The 19,373-nt window shown below is 42.8% G+C and overlaps 1 protein-coding gene across 6 annotated transcripts in view; it reads left to right on the forward strand.

The window, feature by feature from the left end:
- The window catches only part of ITSN1 (intersectin 1), a 221,887-nt gene that overhangs the window by 137,383 nt on the left and 65,131 nt on the right, over positions 1-19,373 (forward strand). For 4 of the 6 annotated variants that reach the window (XM_058732474.1, XM_058732476.1, XM_058732479.1 and 1 more), the window contains exons 18-23: positions 1,123-1,352; positions 3,597-3,718; positions 5,477-5,491; positions 12,341-12,588; positions 15,135-15,294; positions 18,764-18,969. In XM_058732474.1, coding sequence (XP_058588457.1) covers positions 1,123-1,352; positions 3,597-3,718; positions 5,477-5,491; positions 12,341-12,588; positions 15,135-15,294; positions 18,764-18,969 — 981 coding nt within the window. The remainder of the gene's footprint in view (positions 1-1,122; positions 1,353-3,596; positions 3,719-5,476; positions 5,492-12,340; positions 12,589-15,134; positions 15,295-18,763; positions 18,970-19,373) is intronic. The other 2 variants (XM_058732477.1, XM_058732475.1) reach the window with 1 other exon arrangement.

Genomic DNA, 19,373 nt, shown 5'->3' on the forward strand with positions numbered 1-19,373 from the left:
GGGTAGATTTTCTGCTTACAATCATATAAATGAAACCAAAAATTAAGTTCAGAAGTTACATGATATATTAGTAGAAAATATTAAGTACATTTTTATTGTGGTTTTGTTGTTGTTGTTGTTATGAATGACAACAATTTTTTTGTGCTTTCTTAAAAGATGTTTTGAAAATTTTAAGTAAAATGTTAGAGATTTAAGCTAAGAATTTTACTGCACCAAATTTTCACATTCATACAGCGTAGAAATAAATATAATATTTTTTAAATGGAGAATACAAGTTTTATTTGCTTATATTATGTTCTTTTGGCAGTGTCCTCATTCCGGGAGATGACCTTTGTGCTTTGGCCATGTCACAGGACAGTGGTTCAGTATGTGGAGCCTAGAACCAGGCTGCCTGGGATTGAGCCCCAGGCAGGTGTGGCCGTGTGGCTTCAGACAAGCCACTTATGTGTAAAATGGGGACAATAATAGGACCTCCCCACCTGGTGTGAAGACTAATGGAGTTAATGTAGGAGGAGGACTAGTTATTACTATCATCATATTGTTTAGTTTGGCACATGAGTTTCATTTAAAGTGTTTTCTGCAGGATGAGGTCTTCTTATGTGTCAGGGCCTTGATTTAATTACACTTTTCGCATCAGCTGTTTTGACAAACAGAAGGTTAGTTGTCAAATTCAGGAAGATGCATAGAGACTATTCAGTAATGGGTGGCCGCTGCCTCGAGGGTTCCAACTAATCTGTTGCTTTCAGCTTCAGTTTTTGGGGGACCTACATGCGTGTTCATCTGGGTGTGCTCCCTCATCACGGATGTTTGTTCCTGTGCGTGTTAGGGGTTTTGGTGGTGAAATACCAGTCTTCTCATCGAGAAGTTTCTTTGTTATTCTTCTAACTACTTCACAAAATACATCAGAAATCTTCTGTGTTTTTCTGAGTCGTGTGATTCCATTGCACTCAGAATCAGAGCCCTGAGAGCCTTTGTTTCATGGACTCAGACTGCCCCATCTGAGGAACAGTATCCCCTCCGTGTTTAGCATTCCATTGACTAGACGGAGCTTTTTTGTGAAGAGACTACAGCAGTGGTAAACTGGAATTGCTTCCTCGCAGTAATCAAGCTTTTTGTTGACAGACGAGCTCAGGAGAGGGACAAGCTGTGGACTGAGCACACGCAGCCGGACAATGAGCAGCAGCGGCCGAGGAAGATTCACGATGAAGAGAAACTCCGAAGGGAGGAGAGTGTCAAGAAGAAGGACGGTGAGGAGAAGGGCAAACTGGACACACAGGACAAGATGAGTCGGCTTTTCCATCAGCATCAAGAACCCGCCAGGCCAGCTGTCCAGGCACCCTGGTCCACCACAGGTATTAGGGGCCAAAAGTCATTCTGGCAAATGAGTTTTCTCTCCCAGATCTTCCTGAGAAATTTCCATGGCTAACAGGCCCTGTCTTGGCTCCTTCCATAGAGGTGAGAATGCCAGTGTCCTTTTCTCGGACTGTGCAGGTGTTCATTCTCTAGGATCACGAGATGCCTGTTTAATCTTCCACCACCATGCCAACCTTTGGTCCCTATTACACTGGCGTCCAGAGTCTTTTGTAGACAAAAGTGGCATGAGTTTTCCTTTCCAAGCCCCATGCATAAACCTGTGTTCCAAATTTGGAAAGAACCTGTTGCTTCTCCACTTGGCTATTTTCTCTAGGAATTTCTGAGCTGTCTCAGCCCCAGGAAATGACACCTTTTCCCCCTTGCCTACAGGGATCTGTCTTCAGTCTGCACTGCATAAAGCCGTGTCTTTTACCTTTTGAAAACTGTGACTTTTGTTTTGCCCTTTGATCATAAGTTGCCTCTTTAAATTCTGATAAACGAAAGACTTTGAAATTGCTAGAAAACGTGAACTCTTACATGAGATGCAACCTAGAATGTATTTTCGAGATTCTTGTGTGGCTGTATAATATTGTACAGCTTTGCAGAATAATACTCAGCTGAAGAAAGTGATTGCTTTTTCCTTTGCATGGTAAATTATATTGATTTTGTTTGATTATCAGTGTGCTTTCTATTGATATACAGAAAGAAAAGAAAGCAGCACACTGTTGCGTAGGGTTTGCTTCCTGTTTACTGTGGGCAGAAATGGGAGTGGGGTTCAGAACTGGGTCTCACACCCTCCCTGCCTGCAGTTTGGGAGAAAAGATGGCAAGCTTATTTATGTTTTAATGCTTTCTTTGATATGAAAATAATTTCACCAGTACTCGATCTTAGGCAATTAGTTTTAAGTTCCTTATCTTGCCTCCTAGTATAAAATGAGGATTGAGGCCCCTGGTGGCTCAATCAGTTAAGCGTCCAACTTCAGCTAAGGTCATGATCTGGCAGTTCATGAGTTCCAGCCCCATGTTGGGCTCGGAGCCTGGAGCCTGCTTTGGATTCTGTGTCTCCCTCTCTCTCTGCCCCTCCTCCACTCACGGTCTGTCTCTCTCTCTCTCTCTCTCAAAATTAAATATTAAAAAAAAATTTTTTTTTAATGAGGATTTCTTTTTTTATATAACTTTTTAAAAAGTTTATTTATTTTGAGAAACAGAGCTTATAAGCGGGGAGGGGCAGAGAGTGAGGGAGAGAGAGAGGATCCCAAGCAGGCTCCACACTGCCAGAACAGAACCCGATGTGGGGCTCAAACCCACGCACTATGAGATCATGACCTGAGCCAAAATCAAGAGTTGGACGCTTAAACAACTGAGCCACCCAGGCGCCCCTAAAATGAGGATTTCTATTTCCTTTGGTCAGTGAGATACACTGCACATCATCCAGCTGAAGACTGCATGAAGATAATACCTTCCCTTCACTGCTTTTCAGAGAAAATAGATGTGTGTCTAAATACTTGCAGCTCTAGGGTATAAATTTCTGAGGGCTGTGGTTAGATATTGTTAAGTTTTAGCCAGAAGCCAAAATGTCTTCTGCTTGCATGCATTTTTGAAAACTTTTACTTGAAATCTAAATTATTTTCATACAAGTTCTGTCTTTTGGCTCACTTCCCCTCCCCTGGGAAATGTAGAGGAAGACTTACTTCACCAGGGATTATCAATAATAATTGTTCTTGGTGAAATCGGCACTTACATTTTATATGATTGCTTTAGGGACCTAAAACATCGACATTTCCGTGTCTCTTAGTCTGGAGAGTTGTGCTGCTTTACTTTCTGCCAAAGGAGTTTTCTTCTTGGCTGATTCAGTTCGGGGGTCACATTCTAGCTGCTGCACTGTACTCGGCACCCTGGGTGGAGAAGAGGGGGATTGATGCTTTACAGATGTGCACTGCTGGAGCCTGAGCCGGGAGGCTGTTCTACAGGGACCTAACACAGCCTCACTGCACTTGGCGTTGGGATGGCCTTTGTTCAGGGAGCGTCGGCCAGTGGACTCTGATGGGTTTGAGTTGCTGACATCAGATTTGGCTCTCCTTAGGCACTAAGTATGTGCTTCAGAAATTTCTTGAATAGATGGAACTTGTTCAGATGGTAAGGGCCGCAGTAGAGCAGAGGTCATTCATTTGGCTTGTTGTCATGCATATGTGTTCCGTGTAATGTTTTATTTTTGTTCCCTTCTCCCCGCTGTTTTGGAAATAGAAAAAGGCCCACTTACAATTTCCGCACAGGAGAATGTAAAGGTGGTGTATTACCGAGCGCTCTATCCCTTTGAATCCAGAAGTCATGATGAGATCACGATCCAGCCCGGAGATATAGTAATGGTAAGAAAGACTCCCGTCAAAGTGTGATTTCTGTCAATGATTAGCACCTGTCCTCCTCCTGCACTTTATTTGACAGCGTGAAATTGTCACCGAGTATGAAATCCAGTAATCCAGCATCTGGACTTTTGAAGTATGGGCTCAGTCGTCCTTTCCTATCAGAATGAAAGATGGTATTTAGAAATGTGTCCTAACATCACTTTAAAATAGAGGTGTTAGAGAAAATGGGTTGTTATCACAGCCTTGGCATGTTTTTAAATCTATAAAGGTCTGGTAATTTCAGAGTTTAGATTACCACTTACATATTATGAATAGTCCTTAAGACATAGTTTTCAGTGCAAAATGCTTTATCATCATTTTCGTAATTGCCAATGATAACTTCTATATTTTCGGATCAGTGCATCTTTTTTCCCCTTTGTGTGATCGTTGAATTGTGTGAAGAGCCATGAATTACATACAGCGAATCTGCCTTCTTATTCTGCAAATGAGCAGATAAAAGAGTTTGGAATTTTGCTTTGTCAAAGTTTATTTTCTTTAATTACAGTAATAGTTAAATATAATCTTATGAGTGTAACTCAAACTATAGTAACCAGTTTAAGAAGGAATGAAGCAATGTGGTTGACCGAAGTCACTTTCTAAAGAGAACAGTAGTTCCTGCACCTAGTTAATACCTTAAGAATAAGAGTCTTAGAAATGGTCATACTTTACATCACTTACTGTCGGGCATTTTTTGTTTGTTTAAAGATGGGAATGGTTCCGAATTTTAAAAGAACTATGAAAGTCAAAGATTGAGATAAGCATGCTTCTCATACTGGTATTACATGTCTTTGGACTAAAAATGTTGTAGAGGTCATTGCACCCTTACTTACGTGTTCCTCTTGCACGTATACATCAGATCTCTGGGTGGAGAAAATACAATCTTTAGTGAACCAAAATATGTAGAAAGAACAGTGTGTTTGGTATTCAGAGATATCAATCATTTCTCCCTTTTTTTCTGATAGTTTTTTTCCTTACCTGTCATGGGCTAGAAATAAGAGAATCAAGACCAAATGTCCAGATTCTTCAGAAGTCAGAATCTCCGTAACAATCGCAAACCTTCTTCAAATATAGTCCAGCCTCCATTCAGCAAACTATTTGAATGCCTGGGTGCCAGCCTTACTCATGCAGAAAGAGCCTCTCTTTCTCTTTGGCGGAGGCACCGCACTCATACCCATGAACGGTGATTCAAGGCCGCCCCGTCACCACTGACTCTTTCCCGTGCTGTGTTTGCTAGGCCTGAAGCAGCTTTATTTGTGCAGCCTCGTCTTTGAACTATTGTGGCTTTTAAAGCATTTGAATTGTTAAAATATATAAAATATGACACCAGGAATCTAAAACTTGTGAGAGTACAAGGTGACATCAGATAGGGCCTCATAACAAAGTGTGTTTTTTTGTTTTTTTACACTGGAAAAAAAAAAAAAAAGAGCCTGATGTTTTGAAACTGGATTTTGTTGCAACACCAGGTACAGAAAAGTAGTGTTCTCTTGTCGAGATAAGGAAGCGTTACAAAATGTTACAATGAAGAAGTGTTACAGATGATCTATACTGAGAAAATATTGGTATTCTTTGGAAACATAGTCTTGTTACAATGATACTTTTCCTCAAATTGGCTAGTTAACCACCCTCTTGACTAGATGAATAGAGTTTAGATATACTGTAAAAATAAAACATTTCATTAAACATATTTTGCCTTGCTTTCAAACCTTTGCTTTCCTGGTGGAGGTTAAAGGGGAATGGGTAAGTCTATGTAACTGTCAGGAAGTCTACATCTCATTAAGTGTTTTCTTCTTTTAAGTCGCTTTGATTCTGTGTAAGTACACATACCTTTGGGTGTTATCGTGGAAGTAGAAACATGTTTTGAGTTTGTACAGTAGGTTGTGCTTAAAAAAGAAAACAGAGAAAAAAGAGGTATAAAAGTATGTGTACCAGATTTCTCTGTGCTAGATTCCATTTAAGGACTAACTTGAAGGCTGTGTGTTTGGCAATTATAAGGTCAAGTCTCTGTCTCAGAGTACAGACAAAAATTAAGTTCCAGGTAGTTTAAGCTTAGAAGATAAAATTCTTAATTTTTTTAAAGGAGAACATTGGAATAATTTCCCGGCAAAGAAGTACCTTTTTGAGCTAAAACCAGAAGCCATGAATGATAAAAATGGACAGATTTGACAATGTAAAATAATTTATACTCGTATATTGCAAAATACATCCATAATAAAGACTCCAAAAAGTTAATATGAAAGAAACCCACAAAATATAAAAGTTGTCCAAGGATATGAGGAGATAGTAAAAAGAAGAAAAGCAAATGATTCTAAAAATATATAAAAAGAGGCTTTATCTCTTTGGCAATCAGGAAATGCAGGTTTAAAAAAAACAACAGCATTTTTCGTTTCTCAACTGAGCAAATTTAAAAGTTTGGTAATATCCCGCTTTGTCAAAAGTGTAGGAAAGTCGTTGTAATATACACTGTCAGCACGATTGTATGAATTGGCTAAGCTATTTGAGAAGCAATTCGACAATGCCTATTCAAATTCCAAATTCTTATTCCCCTTGACCCAGAAATTCTGTTATTCTCCCTCTGTTAGACTGGTTTTTGGCATTTGCACAAATATATGTGCATGTGGATCTTCACTGCAGCATTGTTGGTAAAAGCAAAAAAGGAACATCCCAGTATAGCAAGGGAGTAGTTTGAATAAATTATGATATAGCTAAACAGTATGATCAAGATGTTTTTAAAAAATCGTATAGATCTACATATACAGATAAGCTCACCAGTAAAAAAAAAAAAACAAAAAAAAACCAGAAACAATATGCACAGTGTAATTGCATTTTGGTTAAATAAAATAGTGTGTGTGTGTGTGTGTGTGTGTGTGTGTGTGTGTGTGTGTACATGTGAATGTTTTTGTGTATGTAGTTCAAGTCCTGAAATACAGACATGAAACCATTAACATTGGTTACTCCTGGGCAGTAAAGAGGGGTTTTCATGTTTAATTTTTTGTACTTTTGTATTATTTTCATATTTACAAATGTATCAACATTTGTAATTTTTAAATGAAACACTGAAATTAATCCAACTTTGACAAGTATAACAGAGAATGTCCACCCAGTCCTGGAATGGTGTTTGCTTTATCTATCTCAGACATCCCAAATATACGATGAAATGTGGAATGTGTACTGCTAGGCATAATTTACTGGCTTGCTGAAGGGACAGCAGCAGTGTCTTCATTTTATAGCACACAATGTAACATGACACCCCAAATGACATTCAACTAGATTATCTTCCTGAGGTTATTAACAAGTCAGTGCAAAAACTACAGAAATTGACATGGGATAGAAACAGATTTTTTATTCCCTACAGTTTGAGGTCAAGAAACATGGTCATGAAAATATGTAGTAGAACATTACTATCAATCTCTTAGTTGAATAATCAGGAGTTCACTTATTTTTGTGGGCGCAGTAATCGTAAGATTCTCAGATTTCTCAAACTTCCTTAAAAAATAGCTGACTATACTGGTTAGATTATAAAAACCTAACATATCCTTTTTTTAGCATAGGCAGTCTTGGAGGGAGCTCTAAAAAGTGTTTTGTTCTTGAAAAAACTTGGTGTCCAGTTTTCTCCAAAAAAAAATTTTCATGGTTAACAAAAATTAAAGTGCTGTCTTATATATCATCCTATAATAAATATTGTTCATAATATAAAGAAATACAAGAGGATGTCTGCCATTGATGTTTCAAATCTTTTTAGAAAGGTAGGAAGAAACACATGAAAAAGCCAATGCCTGATGAAGTTCTCAGGGAATTCTTACTAACTCTGCTAGGAACTTAAGAGGAAAGGAATCAGAATGAACCGATATGCTCAGGGAAGAACTTCTTACTGGAAGCTTCTTAAATGAGTTTGACCTTGATAGCTAGGGCTTAGATACTGTGAACATTGATATGGCCTATCTCTGATCTGAAGGTCCCAGTATTTGGAGGATGACTAAATCACATTTGACATCCATAATGCATTGGAATAGCATACGAAATTAGAAGACCTTTCTTTGCTCGCTGCCATTTTGTTGAAGTTTGTCTTAAGAGCACAGGCTGATCATCTAACTCAGCAGGTCCAGGTGGTGTAGGACTGAGTACATCAGAACGGCTCAGGAGTTTTAAAAAAATAACCCATTCCAGGGCTCACCCCCAGAGACTCTGGAAACTTTATTCCAAATACAGGATTCAAAATCGTCTCCAAGTGGTTCGTTCTGTTAGGCAGTCACTAACAGGAACCACTGATCTAACCTAATGCCTTTTTCCTGTCAAGACTAATCCTAAATCATTTCTGGAAAATACCGTCTTAGAAATAGCTTTAAAAAAAAAAAAAAAGACACTCTTCAGTGGTTGTCAGCCCTCAACCAGTTCAGTTCATTCTGAAAATTGTTTATCTTCTTACACTCATTGTTTTTCTTTTTTTTTCTCTTGATGGAGATTTTTTTTTTTTTTTTAATATAGTCAATACCTTTCCTTTCCTGCCTTCCTTCGATTTCTGAGGGTGGCTTGTTTAGTAACAATTGGTCATAGTATCCTTACTTTTTTGAGGAACCAGTACATTACGATTCCAGCAGTGGTCCACATGTGGCCCACTGCCTGTTTTGTAATAAAGTTTTATTGGAACACAGACTTATTCATTTGTGTATTGCCTACAGCTGCTTTTGTGCTACAAGTTGAATAGTTACAACAGAGGAAGAATTTCCTGGATTAGAGCTTTAGAAAGCTATTTTAATATTCTAACCCAAAAGTTTCGGGGGGAAATGTTCTGTTTCCAGGCTGGCAAATGCATGAAACACGTGCTACCCCCCATACTCCTTACCACATCCCAGACAGGCACACTGGCTGGTCTGAGTCTGTACACAGTTTAAATCTCTTTGCCGTCCTTGTTCTGTGTCATTGTGAGGGGAGAGGGAATTTCTGTTTCCCTTCTTTGTGACAAGGTAAGAGGTTTTAGAAATATTTGGGCTACCAAATGAATTTAGCAGACATGAAGCATAGAAGCCTTGAGAGAAGAGATGTAATGGTATCGGGCTTCAGCCATGTGTCCTTGACCCTAACAGCTGCTATGAGCATTTGACTGTTGCATCCAAGCCCTACAGCATACAGTGTATGTTAACATTTTGTATGCTAGATCTGTGACATTCCAGATGGGTGTGAACTATCTGGGGTTTGCGTTTCCCACTTTGATAAGGTTCTACTAGATTGACTGCAAATGCTTTGAGGTGTTGCAGTGGGGCTGGTTAAGTGAAATTGTATTAAGACCGACCCTGTTAAGATTTCAGAACCCCCTGACTTTTAGGCACCAATAAATGAATTTACTTTATATATGTTAAAGTCCACATTATAGCCAGCCATGTCACAAAGTTTGTGTGCCTAACTGTTCTCGTTCTATTCTAGTCTGATGTACTGTCTTTCCACAACTGGATTGGCATTTGGGCTAAAGTTTCCCAAATCCAGGAGGAACTATTTCTCCCTTTCCTATGAAACCTTTGTGCTTTTTCTAAGTGGTTAATTTAATGTTAAGCGTGAATTTTTATTTTATATCCTCTGAATCTGAAAATTAAGTCATTCATTAAAATTAATGGATTCGTATTAGGACAAATCAGGCTAATTGAGACTATCGTTTGGTCAAAGTTGACCAGTGAATTTCCTTGGTTAAAAGGGAACAGCTGATTTCACTATTACCCTGAATGATGGAGAAACTCTTGTCTGACCAGATAAGAGGCTGATGTGGCATCTTCCTCCCTTCTTAAGTATATGAAACTCCTTTCAGCAGTGAAGTGTACTTTCTGTAGTGTGCTTTCTGTTCTTATCAGGAGAAGGGGGCTGGGTGCGATCAGCTAACTAGGGTACAAGCTAGACCTGCCCACAGGGCAGGACATTTCGTTGGGGCTTCGGATCCAGTTCTAGATGTCAACACCAAAAGTCTTGTTAACCAGGTAAGACCCTGTGTCTCGAAGGAATGACAGTAAATTATAGGACATAATCGAGCAAAGCAGCTGACGTTTGAGGAGGTCCTACCTGGACAGACCAGTCGAAGTTTCCGACAGGCCATGGTCAAGGATTGAACTCCAGCCCCTAGAGGATTACTGCTGGCAAGAAAGCAAACCCTACAGGTCCCAGGCAGGTTCCTAGAGCAGAGAACGCCCCATACCGAGAACTGGAGAGTGTTACCTAAAGTGAGGGTAAGGACCAGGACAAAAGCCCAAATGAGAGAACGAACTCCAGTACAGAGTCAGAGCTGGACAACAGGAAAGATGGCTTTTAAAAGTCTATCATTAAACACTTCTCATATGCCAGGCAGGGTTTTAACTATTTAACAATCCTCATAGTCACCCTAGTAAGACGGGTACTATTAATATCCCCATTTCAGACAAACAAGCTGAGGCACTAGGAGATGAAGGTTGCCCAGTCCCAGTTAATAAATCGTAGAACTAGTACTTAAATGGGGGCAGTCTAATTGCAGTGCCCTACTCCTGATCATGATGACACCTTGCTGTCTTGAGGCTAAGTGACTGTGTCAGGCTCAAGTTAGTGAGTTAGGCTCACCTTTGGTCCTAGAATGAGTGGAGGGGGGTGGGAGCTTGACTGTTGAACTTGCTGAGGAGTTGGGGAGCCCCTGGCACCATCTGGCCTAGAAACGGCTGTTTCCAGTGCAAAGCTGTGGCAATATTGAAATGTGTCATAATCACTAATAAACATAAATGAAGAAAGAAAGGCATTTCTAGTCATTTGAGTTTAGCATAAAATCCAAGTGGAAGAAAATGTCATCTTAAATCCTCATCTAGGGAAAGAGTGGGGCTGCCCAGAAAAAGGAACGTAAGGACAAAACAGTGTGGGGGAGTTGAATGAAAAGTGACTAATGTGTTCACATCTGATGTAAGTGTTAGCAAGAATATCAGAACTATAAAGCAAAAAATAAAACCTCCGAAGCAGTGTGGCTGTTCGTCTCGGGGAACTCCTTTTTGGAGAATTCACAGTTTTAAAAATTGCTTTTGCCCCTGACATTAAGGGTTCCCTGAGGTGGAGCAGAGTACAAGGATCATCCACCTACTGAATATTTTGTAAATCAGATGTATAGTTAAGTAGTAAGCCCGATCTGCTTTTTCCTCCCCACCCCAAGCAGTTTTAAAATTCAAGTATGCTAACAAACATTACGCTTACTCTGCACTGAATACAGATAGTAGATGTTTGGTTCCATAATTCGGGACTTGATTTATTTTTATTTTTTATTTTTTTTTATTTTTATTTTTTTTACTGTATATTTGAATGAACTAGAAAACTGGTGTTTTTGCCCATATTTGCAAAGTCATTGTTAACTCACTTCTGTGATCGCTAAAGAACAACGTTAATGTCGGATGCAGCGTTCAGTGTTTTACCTCCTCAGGCAGTAATATTAAGAAATAGAAATAAGAGGAGGTCTCTGATAGGCCTTTATTTGATACGGTAATGAAATTAGTTTTCTAATAGTGAATGTAATTTTCCTCCAAACTCATTCTCATGTGGCTCATAAAATTGTGGGGGTAACTCATAAAGGTTGGTAGAACCATTCTGGTGGTTTTGAATGATCTTTTTAAATCTGAATTAAAATGCAAACATTAAAGGCACTTGATGTAATAAATAGCCTCTGTGAGAGTTTTAAACAGCAGCTTTCTGTATTCTCATGTGCACTTTTAGGACATTAAAGTTAAATTTATATAAAGAAAACTATGGGACCTTATTAATAAAATTCACTGTTGCTGTGAATAACCACTTTCTGGATTTTCTCATCATGTGTCTACGGAGCTTTTAAATGGCTTAAGGTCAGCTTTGGTTCCCAAGGAAACTAAGACTGTGTTTGTATCGTTCTTCTCTGTGTGCTGAATAAACACTGCTTAGTTATTAGAGATATTTAAAGGTTTTTTTAAAATTTATTATTATTTTTTTTTAATTTGAGAGAGTAGGAGGAGGGGGGTGGAGAGAGAGAGAGAGAGAGAGAGAATGAATCCCAAGCAGGCTCCATACTCAGCACGGAGCCTGACTTGGGACCCGAACCCATGACCCTGGGGTCATGACCTGAGCCAAAATCAAGAGTCAGACACTCAACCGACTGAGCCACCCAGGTGCCCCATTCGAGATTTTTAGAATACTGATTACTGTTGATTACATCCTTTGCTTTCCATTTTAAATAATAAACCCTAGTTAAATTAGTTTTTAATAACTGCATGACTTCCTGAGTGATGAATGCTATCCGATCGCTTTCCAATTCCAGGGAACTTTAAAAATTTAAACTATGAGCCTGAGGACTTTAGTCACTTTATCTTAACTACCATTGCTAGAAAAAGAAACAAAAAAGGTTTAAAAAAGCACAAAGAATGAGAACTTCAATTACAACACGTACTGTTTTTTTAGAGTTAATGTTTAGAGACCATTTTTCCAGACACTGAGACTAGCATAGGGTGAAGAAATGTCTGTGCAGCGTGCGACAGGGTCAGAGGCTTGGGGCTTTGTCCTGGCGGAGAGCGTGGTGTCTTTCCGGGGGTTGATTTAGCTCCACTTGTGTTAAACTTTGTGACTTTCCTGCAGGTGGATGAAAGCCAAACTGGAGAACCGGGCTGGCTTGGAGGAGAATTAAAAGGAAAGACAGGATGGTTCCCTGCAAACTATGCAGAGAGAATCCCAGAAAACGAGGTTCCTGCTCCAGTCAAACCTGGGCCCGACACGACCTCTACCCCTGCACCCAAACTGGCCGTGCGTGAGACCCCCGCTCCTGTGGCTGTGACCGCTCCAGAGCCCTCCACGACCCCCAACAACTGGGCTGATTTCAGCTCCACGTATGTATAGACACACTGTTCCTGAGGAGTTTTGAACTCCTCACTTAGTAATCTTTTTAAAGTATTCTTAGAGCTTTGGGCTGTACCTCTGTGTAAAGGAGCAGGCTGATTTTCGTTACCTCTCTCTCTGACCACTCTACTGGCAAATTGTGGATTATGCTGTCTGAACTCAATTTAATTATTTCATTGCTCAGCAGTGGTATGCCCTGGGACAAAATAAAGCCTGTTATCTCGTTGCGTTCAGTAATTTGTATCTTTCATTCTTGTAGAAGAAATGGAGAAATACCATTTCCTAATAATCTGTTTGACATCCAGGGCAGTCAGCAAATAGAGTCATTTCCTGCATGTAAACAGCACTTTTTTGCTGGTCAGAAACAGAAATTGAATTCAGTCATGTGGTTCTGAATAAGATAGAAAGCTGTTTCCCTTTAAAGCTTTCCTCTGTCATCAGTCTTGTGCACACGTACCTGTGAGCAAAGATATGTGTGCTCTTGGCCATTGTGAGTGCCACGCCCTTGGGGATCAGGAAATAGCATTAAAAACTGTAAGCAGAGGTTTGAAATGATAAAGGAAGCTGCTGTCCACACTTCTAGCTACAGGACCATGATCTACACATACAGTTGTCTAAAAATATTTTATGCAAGCATCCAAGTAAGAGTGATAAGTAATTTCACTCTTGTAATTTCTTTTTCAAGCCTAATCATCTTTCAGAAAAAACAAATGGAAGGTAAGGAGTCAAGTCCTGCTAGAGACAGATCAGATGGCTCACACAGAGCAGAGAAAGGAACATGGTGACCAACAGCAGAGGAAGTGGAAGGAAGGATGTAAGACAAAGCAAGTTTTTCCTGCTCCGATTTTCATGTAAAAGGTTGAAGGTGCTAAGAAAGGTCCTCCCTGTCTAGTTTCTGCTTAGAAGTAGCCTTCCTTTAGCATGGTTCCAAGTTGAAACTCTCCATTCCTCTCTTGATCTCGTTAAAAAGTTCGGACTTTTTGGGGCACCTGGGTGGCTCAGTCGGTTAAGTGGCCGACTTCAGCTCAGGTCACGATCTCGCGGTCCGTGAGTTCGAGCCCCGAGTCGGGCTCTGGGCTGATGGCTCAGAGCCTGGAGCCTGCTTCCGATTCTGTGTCTCCATCTCTCTCTGCCCCTCCCCCGTTCATGCTCTGTCTCTCTGTCTCAAAAATAAATAAAACGTTAAAAAAAATTAAAAAAAAAAAAAAGTTCGGACTTTTTAAAACTGAAGCTTAGGCTAATGTAGAAGATAAATACCGTGTTTTCCAGGATTTTGTTCTGCTGTGATCGGTCATTGTGACAGTCTTCCTCGATAAACGTGTGCTGTGCGGTTCTCCGGCTGTCATGAGGGGGCATCTTATTTTCTAAACCCAGAATCAGGATGTGCAGTCCAACAAAGGAATTATTTTGATTTTCAAACGTGTTTATGTCTTACAAAGATGTAAAAAGTAAATTACATGTGGATCTGCAGTCACACAGATGCACATAGTTAACATTAAAAAATTCACAAAATCAAAACTGCCCCTGAGACCCAGCACAACTGGTCACTGTCGGGATCCCACCTGCAGTTACCCTGGTGGCTCGACATAGGCCTGGTGCTTGCAGTGGGATGGACAGGACAGACAAACGGAGTTAAGCACCAGCTGCCAGACTGGCATGTGTTCGCATGTGGTGTGTAACTTCTTTTTTGCTGATTGCACTGTTGTTGCTACAAATGACCGTGCTCGTTGTGTGAGGATGCTTCTCTGGTGCTTTGGAGTTGCAAAGAGACGCTATCCCGTATTTCACGTGACCCTCACCACTAACCAAAGTGGCAGAACGTTGTTCCCATTTTATCAATGAGAAGTGAAGACTCGGAGAAACTGGCATAATTTGCCTGAGGCTCATCGCTAGTGAAGCTCAGATTCAAACCCAAGTCTAAGGCTCTTTCCTCCCCATCATGTTCTTGAACCTTTTTTTTTTTTTTTAAGAGCATTTATTTATTCAATTGTTTGTTTATTTTAGAGAGAGTGCGTGAGTGAGCGAGGTACAGAGAGTGAGACTGAAAGAATCCCACAAGGTGCAGAGAGAGAGACAGAGAGAGAGAGTGTGCAGAGCCCAGATTGGGGCTCGAGCTCACCCAAAGCAGGACTCAAACTCACGAACTGTGAGATCATAACCCGAGTGGAAGTCAGATGCTTAACTGACTAAGCCACCCAGGCACCCCTATTTATTTTTCATGTGTTTGCTTATTTTTGAGAGAGGGCGAGAATGTAGGGGAGCAGGTGAGGGGCAGAGAGAGAGGGGGGCAGAGGATCCGAAGCAGCCTGTGTGCCGACGGCCGAGACAGCCCGATGCCGGGCTCGAACTCACACACTCTGAGATCGTCACCCAAGCCAAAGTCTGACACTTAGCCGACTCGGCCACCCAGGTGCCCCAGATGCTTCTGAACTTTAGAAAGCCCCATCAATGTAGTGGGTCTGCGTCTCCATCTGCTGTAGGTGAAAAGCTGGCACCTCAGGAAGTACTTCTCACGGAGGCCTACTTTGCCTTCCAGGTGGCCCACCAGCACGAATGAGAAGCCAGAAACCGACAACTGGGATGCGTGGGCAGCCCAGCCCTCACTCACCGTCCCAAGTGCAGGCCCGCTACGGCAGAGGTCAGCCTTCACTCCAGCCACGGCCACGGGCTCGTCTCCATCCCCTGTGTTAGGCCAGGTGAGAGCAGGCAGCGGGTGTGCGTGTGTATACATGCCGTACACAGCGGCAGCACATTTGGCAAGTGCTTATTGGCCGGGTTGTTTGTACGCACGTGGGGCAGTTGGCAGTGCGGGGTTTGGTTCACGTTTTCCCGACGGCATCGAGGGGCCTGAAAAGAGTTCAGAGGAGGGTGTTCTCCCGCACAGGTTGACCAGGGCAGCTTCACTGGGGAAGTGGCATTTGAGTGGCATCTTACAATGGGTCGATTTTAGTAGGAAGTGGAGCAGGCCGGCCTAGCAGCCAGCAGATTCTGTGAGGAGACGCTTTAAAGTAGGAGAGGAGATCGCTTCTCGGCCTTTTGGCTAAGATCAAGTGTAAAGTAGGAGAGGAGAGTGTTTGGGGAAAAGCACGGGCCAGTCAATTTGGGGAGACCACTGAGTATCAGAAAACACATTGACTGATTATAAGTCAATGGGAAGCTCTTAAATGCTCGGCTAAGAAAGTGTTTCTGAAAGGATAAAGTAGTTGTTCTGAATATTGCTACCCAATACAATAAAGCAGTATTTTACTTACTACGATAAAGCTAAAGCGATGAAATGTCTATAAATAATCAAACCAAACAGAGCAAATGCCCATCTGGCAGGCAGTCAGGGGTCAGGCACAGTATCTGATGTGAGAACAGCAGGTTCGTGGGGAGGTTCGAGCCGAGGGCGTCGAGCTGTCAGCAGCCAAGGACGGAGACACGCCCCCGTTGGAGCCAAAGGGAAGGAACGCGGTCCAGATCGAGAAAAGGATTTGGCCTCAAAGACAAGCAAGGAGGGCACGGAGAGAGGTTTTTAGTTGGCGGGAGGAGTTGGGTTTTAGGCATGTTAAGTTGAAGATAAAAGTGGGGCACCAGGTGGTCCCGCCTGACAGGCAGTTGGAACATAGGTCGGCTCCGAGGAAATGCGCGAGGTCTTCAAAAAGGAGAGAACAGAGCAAGTAAATGGAAAATACGCGGAGCGTGTGTGTTCTCCGATCTGGGAGAGGAGCAGGAGCCCGCGGCTGGACACGCTCCTTCCCTGTGCTTCTGTCCCGGCTCTGCTGTTTGCAGAAAGGGGAGTGGTGAGGATCAGGGCAGAGAGCGTTCCGCGAGAGGAGTGTACTTGTGGCCTGGGAAGGAGGAGGGTAAACCAGTGGCACAGGGCTGGGGGAGTGGAGGGGGAGCAAGTAGGAGCTCTGTGGCAGGGAGGGAGGGCACCGAGGAGAGAGGGAAGCACTAGAGACGAGCGCCAGGAACGAAATGGTGTGGGATGGAAATGACATTCAAGCTGCAGAAAGAAGACGGGATCCTTCTTCTGGGAGAGGAAGGGGGAGGAGAGGCCAGAGAGAGAGAAAGGAGAGAAAGGAGGTCAGGTGGCAGCATCCTTGGGAGGGGACCCTGAGGGCCGGCAGAGTGCACACAGTTGGAAGTGAGCGAAGAGCAAAGGTTTGCTTGGCTGGATGGAACCTGAGTCTGTAACTGGTCGTCTCTGCACTTTTCTCCACTTTCTGCAACGATGCTTACGTCACAGTTTGGGACCAGAAATAGCGATAGTTATAGAAGCTGCTACTATTGGAGTTATTACTGTCACAGCAACACGAGGGATGCATTTATTAAACTCTCTTAAGCCAAAGTGTCTCTGTTTTATAATGTGGAAACTGAGGCCTAGGGAGATTAAACAGTTGTCCCAAGTCACAAAATTGGTAAGAGACATGCTTGGGGTTCCAGCCGGACCGAGTCCATGCTGTGTTCGGCCCCAGGCTGGTTATTAGGACATTTCCACGTGGGAAAGTTGACAAGGCAGGGACAGGGAAGGCGTTTCAGGAGGAGAGTCTATGAAATTCCAGGGAGGGCCCATCCAGCCAAAATGGCTGACCCTGGGGTCTCTTCTTGGCCAGAAATGAGTGGAGGCTGGAGGGATTCAGCAGCAAAGAGAGCCGCGGGCTGCCAGGCCGTTAGGGTCGGGGGCGGGGGGGTTCCTGCGAGCCCCAGAGAGGAGAATGGGAGGTGGAGAACATATGGGCTTTGAAGGAGTGCACAGTGGAGATGGAAAGGGGTAGGGATGTCATCAGTTTAAGATCATGAGGACCCAGGAAGACGAGGATATAGAAGTCGTAAACATGGACACCCGGGCTGTTCGACCTGGCATAAATACTCTGTACGTAATCCCAATGCAGTGTTGAGAGGAAAGTGTCCTCTAGAGGCAAGTACAGGTTGGTTCTGAATGAACTGTCTTTGGGCGTTGTCCTTATTTCTGTCCATTTTCATCGATGATTGAATGTTGACGTCTTTTTTGTGTGTGTGTGTGTGTGTGTGTGTGTGTGTGTGTGTGTGTGTGTGTTATCTTACGATATCGTGATGGTTTTATGTTACAGTTTTTAAAAAGATAATAAATGCCTCACCCTGCCTTTCCAGCCTCACCTCCTCCTCCACCCCTCCATGAAACTAGGCCGCACACACCCCGGAATGGTGCTCCACTTCCTGGACCCTTGGCCGTGTACCACCTCGAGGCCTCTGCCCGTGCTGTGCCCTCGGCCCAGAGCGCTCTTCCTCCGAAGCCCTAGCCCGCAAAATCCTTGTCGTCCTGCAGGGCCCGACTCCAGTGCTGCCTCCTCTGTGAAATGTTCCCTGTTGCCCTCAGGCACAAGCCATTCCTCTTTTCTCTCTGTTCCCACAGCGAATAGCTGGAGCCTCTTTGTAGTCGATTTCATTCTGACAGGTGGTACACGTCCCTGTGTGTATCTCTCTCTCTTTCCCGTTAATTGTGACGTCTTTGCTAATAATATCATACTGACCTTTTAGTGTAGTGCTTTACGGTTAATAAAGTCTTTTACCCTAAATTATTTTGAGGAGGCAGAGGTGGCACTTTATTCATCTTTGTAACCCCACGTGGCCTTTGCGTGTAGATGTTTGTGATGCATTACCGTCGAGCTATGCCAGCCAAGCCGCTGCGTCTCTAAAAAGGAGCTAAAACAAGCACAGTCCAACGCAGGGCATCTTTTCCTGTGCCCACCCAGACGAAGATATCAGTTAATTATCCTTTGAGGCTCTGTAAGATTTCTGCTCCGGTATTGATCAATCTTTCACCAAACATTGGAAATGGGGGAGGGGGGCCCTGGGCAACTTGGGGGGTTAAAATAGAACCAAATGTGAAAGGCACACAGCCAGGTGCCACAAAACAAATACGACCTCCTGGCTTGTTCAGCTAGGGGGCTCTGGATGGCCACACAATGGCTTGGGGGTAGGTTGGCAGGTTTTCGCCTCTCCTTTTGAAACTAAGTGATCGCTAAGAGACGGTGAAGCATCCAGCCCCCATGCGGCACTGAAGCAGGGTCCTTTGTGGCTGTGTGTGTGCTGTGCCCATGTACCCCTCCTGGAAAGGAGCGTCCGTGCCAGTGTTCGTGTGCCCTGAATTGCTAACAGATCGCAGAGTAATGAGAGGTCCTTTATGTATTTCCACACAAGGGTGAGAAGGTGGAGGGGCTACAAGCGCAAGCCCTGTATCCTTGGAGAGCCAAAAAAGACAACCACTTAAATTTTAACAAAAACGATGTCATCACCGTCCTGGAACAGCAAGACATGTGGTGGTTTGGAGAAGTTCAAGGTCAGAAGGGTTGGTTCCCCAAGTCTTACGTGAAACTCATTTCAGGGCCCATAAGGAAATCTACAAGGTATTTGTGTGTTTATCTGCTTCTATTAGATGAAAACAATGTTAGGCATGAAGTTACTGCTTGCATTAGTTAAGATTCACAGATAGGGCTGCGGGGTTATTTTGTCTTCTGGGTCTTCTAACTGCAAAAGTTAAGAGTACGCAGCCACAGAAGGCAGCCTCTTGACAGATAAATGTCAGTTTTTTCTTCCCTTGTGGAAGCCTGTATGTCTCGTTTTTCACTGACTTCTGTAAGAGGGACTTCTACACCAAGACCTTGAACATTCTTGAGGATTTGTTGGCAGATAATGCCTCTCCTCATGCTTAGTACCCAGTCCTGGGCCAGGTACACATGAGTACCCACAGGCCCAAAGCATTTGGGGAAACAGTGGAAAGAATGAACTATCTTTTTTTGTTGGGAACCTT

This window comes from Neofelis nebulosa, chromosome 5 (assembly GCF_028018385.1).
Source record: "Neofelis nebulosa isolate mNeoNeb1 chromosome 5, mNeoNeb1.pri, whole genome shotgun sequence".
Lineage (NCBI taxonomy): Eukaryota > Metazoa > Chordata > Mammalia > Carnivora > Felidae > Neofelis > Neofelis nebulosa.